Here is an 8,479-nt window from a genome sequence, read left to right on the forward strand (position 1 = left end):
TTAGTCTGGGGCGCCGTCAGCCATTAGGTGTGCTAGCCGCTCCCCCCGCCGATCTCCGCAAGGGATGTGAGGACTCTAAAACTTCACCAGAGCGTTCCTCAGCATGAGTGTGAGTAGATAATGGCTGAATTTTCATTTTTGGGTGCACTATCCCTTTAAGTTGCCATCAGGAATGTTTTATGTTTTTGAAGCATTTTATAGCTAGATTTATAGCTGGCAGTAGAGAGATGACAAGGGATGAGGGGAAAGAGATGGCAACATGTAACAAAGGTCCCTGTTCAGCTGTTAACTAGGTATGTTGCAGTTCGTGGTAGGCACTCTGACCACAGGGCCACAAGGGTGACCTGGCAGTGATGAGGAGTAAACGTCTCTGTATAGTTCAAACTAAACTAGTTTGTGCAACTTACCAGGTGGAAAGAATTTCCTTTTTCTTTTTTAGTTATGTATGGCGGCAACCTTTCAGTGCTACCCAGGGATATTGTAGTAAAACCCAGCTCTTAAATGTTTGCATTGATTATTGACTAGATTTATCACATTACCCAAAAATCACATTGCTAAAGAGTTGCATGTAAACATAGTTTGTAGCCGTCACTATCCAGATTACCAGTCATATGTCGCACACAGAGTAGATGTTAACATAGAGGAGGCATTCAGTGAAATGCTTCTGGGTGAGTGGAGATTTGACGTGTCAGCAGTTTCAACAGTAACACTGTCTCTGGTTCTAATTGGATCCCATGTGTGGGCTGTAATACGGATGTAGCCAATGTTGATTGGATGTGGGAGTGCAACTGCACTGCGGCTCCTTGGATGGAGGGGCCTGTAGAGAGAGCGGGCCGTTGCAAGTGATTCAAATTGCCTAGTTGAAAATATACCTGTGTTAAAAGATATATGATAACAAAAAGAATATTATTTATTTAAAAACAGTGCCATTTGCTATATATGTCCTCAACAAGGCAAACCCATCTGTTACGGTTCTCTTTTCTTATTTTTTTAATAGTTGGAAGCTATCTACAACAAAACTATAGGCTTTATCTATGTAAGCATACAATCTATAAATACACTATACCTGAGGGGATCAACAGATGTGAAATCTGGCAGTTGGTGGCTGCTTTCTCCACTGCCATTCAGTGGCTAACTAGTGGAGCTAACTGCTAACAAACTCCACAAGCCATTCAGCAGCTCCACCATCCACAGTCAGAGACACACGGCTGATTATATGCTTCTGAATTACAGCTCACAACTCGCACCAAAGGCTGATACTGCCCCAGAGTGTTTTTGCTGGCTAGCGTAACATCCTGGTGCAGAGTATTCACTGGAGTTTGTTGCTCATGCAGCATCTGAGGATAATTACAACCACAGCTGTTCCATCATTAACATTTTTGTCATGTCTAGTCTTGTCAACGAAAATGAAACATAGATTTTGTCTGAGTTTTTATTATCAAGATCTGTTTTTACCTTGTCATCATCTTGTTTTCATCATTCAAAAAAGATTGTTGATGAACATTTTTTGTCATAGTTTTTGTCAAAAAAATTAACACTACATGTAGCTTGTCTCTCCCTCATAGCAACCAAATGGCACATTTTAGTAATTCTGTGGAGCACAGCTGAAACACATTGTAACACGTGGTTAATGTTGTGAAACAGTTACCGTTAGGTTAAGGCACCAAAAATTCTTGGCTATTAGAAAAAAGATCATGTTTTGGGTTAAAATAAGTATGTTTATTATGTAACAGTAACTATAACAGTGACTTAAAGGCATCATGTGAGTGACAGAAGTGTGCAACTACAATAAATCATGCAATGTGATTTTAATACAACGGCAACTTTTGGTGTCATGCGGGGCATAGGTACATAAGTTACATTACTTAAAAAAAAAAAAAAGATTGACTTTTGTTTCACACAGGACACAAACTGTGGTCTCCTGGGTGAAACTTGTATTTTGTTTGTTTGTACATTTGTTCTTTATAGTACTTCAGGTGCTCTCAACATCAAGTATGGCTGCGGATGGGTTTTTACACTGAAGTTAGCTGAAAGCCTGGTGCATCTTATAAAGATGCTAAAGGATGCTAAAGGATGCCATAGATGTCGATATCGCACGCCAAGGGTCATGACAAAATGTCAGTATTTGACATCCCCAGAATGAGATTGGGCTGTCAGTTGTCAGGACTGTTAAACTGCTATCTCTGCTTGTCTGCTATCATTCTTGTCATGTATTAAAATATGTACATATTAACATATCTGTACCGCAAAATGATAAGACAGCATCAGACACTGCAACTCTGAAGTCCTGAAGACACAGCCCACGCCTTCTAGGGGAAGTCAGTAAAGCTGTAGTTGTAATCCATCATTATGCATCACTGTGAAATGTCCTTCATACTCCCACTAATATTAAAGATTGGCAATAGCAATTCTTTCCTACTATCTAGCATTGCATAGTAGTGAAAAAAAATATATGGGTGAAGGCTAAACGATCACTTTAGTGAGTTAAGATTTGAATTGTTACACTTTAATACCCAATTATTGATTTTTCTCTGTTTAAAATCATTGCTGAATGCATTTTACAAAGAGTGCAACAACACAGAGGAGGGTGTAGGGTTAAGTAAAAGCAAAGAAATTACAGCCAGCATGGATTACCAGCTTCCTACACCACCCATTTTGATGGAGATAGCAAACACAGAGATCTGATGTAGACTGAAGAGACCCACATTTGTTTTGGATTAAAGAAGATATACTTTATCAATCCCCAAAGGGAAATTTCAGTTTTTTTCACTCTGTTGTCATATGTCATACACACTCAAAGTACACACATATGCACGAAGAGGAGAGCTGTCAGAGTGAGTGGGCTGCTTTGGACAGGTGCCTTGAGCAGTTGGGGGTTCAGTGCCTTGCTCAAGGATACCTTGGCAGTGCCCAGGAGGCAATACCATACTTGGTCCTTGTGGGGACTGGTGACCCTCCACTTCCCATGGACTAAGTTAACTGTTGCCCCTTATCTTGTAAATCAAATAATAAGTTTAATTTTCTTAGTCTGTGGGAAGTAGAGATGTTGTAAATCATCTCATAGGGGGTCTGATAGAGGACTTAATGTTTATAGTTAGAGAAACCATTACATTTACTGAGTCACTCAATACAGAAAAAAATTAAACTCAGATGAGTCATCACTATGGGTCCATAAAGAGGTAAAAGACAAAACAACACAGATGAGACATCATGAACAGTGAGTGATGGTGCTGATATTCATCATGCCTTATACTCATATTCTTTTTGTGTCAGTTAATTTAATATCTATTCTGCCACATTTATCAATAGTGAGGCCAGAAAATAGCAATAAAGTCACTCACTCACTGCAACAGAAACAGCTGTAAAACAATGACACAGCATGAGCCATTAATGCCAAAATACACCTTTATTCTTTGTTTTTAACATCACTGTGCGCTCAAGAAAAAAACTACTATCTTGTTGTTGCACTTGCACTTGCACAACTAAACTAGAGCCCTTTATTTGACATATTCATCATGAAGATCATTAACTGTTCCTAGCAACTGAAAATGACACTCGTGGTAAGCTCACATGTTCAAGTTTCAAGTCATAATTTGTACCTTTTCGAAATTGATGTGGCTAATGTTTAATGTCTAAAGGTTACCTAATTCATATTCCTGTCACAGACACCATGTTGGTATTGTACTTTGACAACCACAAATCAGCAACACTAGTCCTAGTCTGGAAGGCAGGAGTTCTTTCGACCCTAAGAAGGTGGTCTAAAGCCTCCTACAGACTGTGAGATTTCAGCAGTCTTATAAGTTTAGTGCAGCTACACTGGACATGGATCTAATAAACTTGGGTACAACATCAAGTTTGATGTATGCAGACAATACAGTGACAGCGCCTACTGAATCACAGGGTAGGACGTACGATGCAATAGCTTCCCATACTGAGTGCACAAGGATGCTGCACAGGTTATTACTTCTCCAACTGTGGTCACATTATTAAATAACCTAAAGTTTTGTGGGCACTATATACTGCGATGTGTTTGCTAGCTGCTAGGTTGCTCACCTGGAAGCTGTAACTCTGCCACTATTTCCGTCCATGCTTTGTTCTTCTTTACCATGGTAATCATGGTTTATCATGGTAGGAGCTGGGGAACACATCATACAGGCAAGGCTTCTGCTGCCACAACTCTACAAGGTTTTCCTCTTTGCTGGAATCCCACATATTTCTTTTAGCGTGTTTTGCCTCCATGGCGAGCTGCTATCCGTCTGTTTGTTTGGGTTTAGCGTCAGCGTGTCTTGGCTGGTTAGTAGATGTAGGTCTCAACAGCAGTCACACAGTGAAATGGTCATGCCAAATTTCTGACTCTCTGCATTTGATCACAAGACCATGCCAACGGCCGCCCTTGAACCTCTCTCATTGTGTGATGTAGGACCACCGTTTTAGAGCAGTGTTGGTTATCTTTTGTCTGGGACAGCCCAAAATTGCACAATGTATTCTTGACTTTAAGGTCCACACACACCAAACTGACTTCAGAGAACTAACGGCAACAAGCTAGCCAACAAGCACATATGTACTGCGCCTAAATGAGAAGAAATCCCCCTCCATATCAGTAGATGGCAGTAGTCTGTTTGTCATTCAGAAAGGGAAACCGGGGGACCATCTTGGCGCTAGTTAGCCAGTTAGCCAATGTGGAAAGAACAGAGCATATTTACTGTACGCCACTAAATGATAACATAAACCATCAGGAAACGTTTCTACTAAACTGATCGTCAACGATTCCACATGCTGCATCATCAAGAAAAAAAGTCGACTAGCACCGATGAGGGCCAATGGTGAGGGACACACCGCACTGACTAGGGCAACAAGCACTCACTGACTACCAAACATTGACTGGCAGCCGACCAGCTTGGTGTGTCAGGGCTTTTAAAGATTCTCATTAAAGAGGTTTTTTTAACTGAGACATCACTACATTTCCTGCCAGGATTGTGCCATGAAAAGCTTTTTTTTTTTTTTATGAGACATCGCTGTGTTTCCAGTGAGGACTGTGCCACAAAAACTGGATGTTTTGGGCCAAAACATTATCTTTTCAAGTGTGTTTTTGTTCCTTAACGTCACCACTGTACAGTTAAAACATAAAGACGCATAGTATCAACACATCCACCACATAATAATGTACAAAATGTATATGTAGTTTGCAGAGACGCACAATGCCAACGCCTATTCTGGGGATTGGGTTGCACTTAAACAGTACCTCTCAATTATTACTCATGGCCGATAGGGAATCAGTATGACAGAAGTCAGCCTGCATGGGAATATGACAGAGTCTAGAAGATTTGGAGCCTGTGAAACAATACATACTGACACAGACACAGAAATGTCTTACATTCCTCTAAATGATGAAAAGAAACTAATGCAGTGTCAGGTCCTCTGAGGTATGACTCATTTGTACTTTGATGTTGTACTTGGTGTCTGTCAGAGGCAAACTAAGTGACACTTCTTTGTTTTCTCACAGGTTTTTTACAATTCAGGTCACAGAAAATGGGAGCACAATGTATCCTGAAGGGAAACTTCAGCAGAAACCTTATTATTTCTTTACAATCTGCAATGGCTGTGAGATGCAACCAGAGAACCTGAGTGCAAGAGCCAAGCAGCACCACCTTTAAGTGAACTCTGAATTTGATTTGACCTGCTGGAACACCCTCTTCAATCACCAGATGGAGTGTTTTCCATGTACTGTGTGTCCAAGTGCCTTGCTTCTGATCAGAACTCTTCACCTACTACATACTGGAACAGATAGGCAATAAGGTGTTTAGTTGTAAGAGACAATTTAATGCTACATGATTGCCCACGGTGGACAGTAGTACCTTGAGAGCAGTTGCCACATACCCTGTTTTTCTATCGCTTAATGGAAAGAATGATAAAGGTTGTCTGGACCTTACAATGAGAATTCACTGACAAGCACAAGAAACCCAGGAGAATCAAGGACACATTGACTGTGAGAAGAGGAAATAAAGGACATCTTTTTTGGGCGATAATAACAAAGAAGCTACATATATAAATGCTTTTGTTATATGAACATCATCTGCAGATTGTCATAAAAACCAAAAGAATAATAGGGATTCCTGACACTACTTCCAGGCTGGCTGTCATTCCAGCAGCTCAAGGAATCCCTCAGTATCTAACTATATTCTACTAAATAGTCTGCTACTACAGAACTCACTATAATTTGAATCCTCTAAGATTCATTCAAAAAACCATAGCTCCTATGAGGTCTTTCCAAAGTGTCAGTGAGTGTAGAAGGTTTTTAGATATCTACACTATCCAGTGGTCTCTGTCCACTCCTATAGCTGCAGCCACTTGGCAGGCATGGGCCTATGGAAAATGTTGCTCCCGCAAGGTTGCTAAAACAGCTTTATTGAATAAATAATAAAGTATTACCATCCATGTCTAGGCAAATGTAGGGGGGGGTGCACAAACTACTGTTGATCAAGGTTGGTAATCTGAGGTATTACAAATTCCAAGAATCCCAATGTTCAACTTAATCTCTTTATTAGCTAACATCATTCAGACTTAAAGTTAGCATCACATACCCACCAAAAGGGACCATGGATTTCAATGGGAGCCAGGACTATGGGTCCTATCCAACAGGGCTGCCCTATAACACAAGTATGGACTATGAGGACTACTACCAGGAGCCTGACGCCAGTAAAATCATCATTCCATCCATTTATGCTCTTGTCTGCTGTGTAGGCCTTACTGGCAATGCCATGGTCATCTATGTCATTCTGAAATACGCCAAAATGAAAACAGCCACTAACATTTACATCCTCAACTTAGCAATTGCTGATGAGCTGTTCATGTTAAGTGTTCCTTTTCTGGCCACATCAGCTGCTGTCCGTCACTGGCCCTTTGGGTCACTGATGTGTAGACTGGTGCTGAGCGTAGATGGCATCAATATGTTTACATCAATCTTTTGCCTGACTGTGCTAAGTGTGGATCGTTACATAGCAGTGGTCCATCCTATCAAGGCTGCCCGCTACCGCAGACCCACTGTAGCCAAAGTAGTCAATGTCTGTGTTTGGGGGCTATCACTCATAGTCATCCTGCCCATCATTATCTTTGCAGACACTGTCCCTGCACAGGACGGTGGTGTGGATTGTAATTTCTTGTGGCCTGAATCGGCGTGGTCAGAAGCATTCGTGGTCTATACCTTCCTGTTAGGGTTTCTGCTGCCGGTCGGAGCCATCTGCTTATGCTACTGTTTAATGGTGGCCAGGATGCGAGCAGTGGGACTAAAAGCAGGCTGGCTTCAAAGACGGCGCTCGGAGAAGAAGATCACACGCATGGTGCTGCTAGTTGTGGCGGTGTTTGTCCTCTGCTGGATGCCCTTCTACATTGTCCAGCTGGTAAGCGTTTTCCACCGGCCCCCAGACCCAATGGTCACTCAGCTTTTTGTCATCCTCAGCTACGCCAACAGTGGCGCCAATCCTATTCTGTATGGCTTTGTGTCCGACAATTTCCGGCGTTCCTTTCAACGCATTGTGTGTTTCCGGTGGCTGGAGACTGGGCTGGATGCGGAACAGGTGGATTACTGTGCTGTCGCTTTAAAGAGACAAGCAACATGTAGCCCTCTGGATTTTCCTAAGGACTGTATGGCTTCTGATATGATGTTTCGCAATGGGACATTTACCTCCCGTACAACCACAGTGTAAGCAGAACAGGACCTAAAACAAGTAGCCACAACCCAAGATGGACTTTTTCAACCTTTGGCTTACACAGGGGAGTTTGATATTTAATTGTGAGTCATATGTTTGTTATAAAAACTCAAACTCGGAAGTTCCAAATATAAGTTCCTGGAAAACACAAGTGTGCCAAACAAAAATATAATTGACCACACGTAAACTTGTTAATGTCAGGTGTCAGGAGGATTTTGGGACATCGGCCACAAAGTTGAGAAAACCCGAAGAACAGTTAATGGAAGAAAGAAAGTGTACAGTTCAGCAGCCAACCCCAGCTGGCTGACATGTTGGGATAAAAACTGACAATGAAAAAGATGTATATAACTGTAAGGATACCACTAATTCTGTTATCAAGTGGACAAGGATGTAACGCACAGGTGAATGTAAGCACAAAATGGTAATGCTTAACATTTTGATTGATAGGCATAAGAGGCTGCCTGGGAAGCCCATGAGTTACACTGTTAACCCATCCATGACACAAAATTCTAATGTAAAGTCTACATAAATGCCCAGGATTGTCACAATGACACAAAAACTTTATGTTCACTTGACACAAAAACTCATCTCTCTTGACATAATTTTGTTAATGGTAAGTCAACAATTTTTGAGTTTTGAGCTAAGTTGACTAAAATGTATGAAGCTGATTTCACCTAATAAGTTGAAGGTCAATAAATAACGCTATCATTGTGCTCTTATTGTGACAACATATTGTGATGTGTTGGGGCTAGATGGGTGGAGTTTTCCAGCAT

General features: G+C 41.3%; 1 protein-coding gene across 2 annotated transcripts in view; it reads left to right on the forward strand.

Annotated features, from left to right (window-relative positions):
• Positions 1-8,056, forward strand: part of sstr1b (somatostatin receptor 1b) — a 38,935-nt gene extending 30,879 nt beyond the window's left edge. For both annotated transcript variants that reach the window (XM_050067359.1, XM_050067360.1), the window contains exon 2: positions 5,504-8,056. In XM_050067359.1, coding sequence (XP_049923316.1) covers positions 6,597-7,703 — 1,107 coding nt within the window. In that variant the 5' untranslated portion in view covers positions 5,504-6,596 and the 3' untranslated portion in view covers positions 7,704-8,056. The remainder of the gene's footprint in view (positions 1-5,503) is intronic.
• The last annotated feature ends 423 nt before the right edge of the window (positions 8,057-8,479 follow it).

The sequence above is a fragment of the Epinephelus moara genome, chromosome 17, assembly GCF_006386435.1.
Source record: "Epinephelus moara isolate mb chromosome 17, YSFRI_EMoa_1.0, whole genome shotgun sequence".
NCBI classification, from domain to species: domain Eukaryota; kingdom Metazoa; phylum Chordata; class Actinopteri; order Perciformes; family Serranidae; genus Epinephelus; species Epinephelus moara.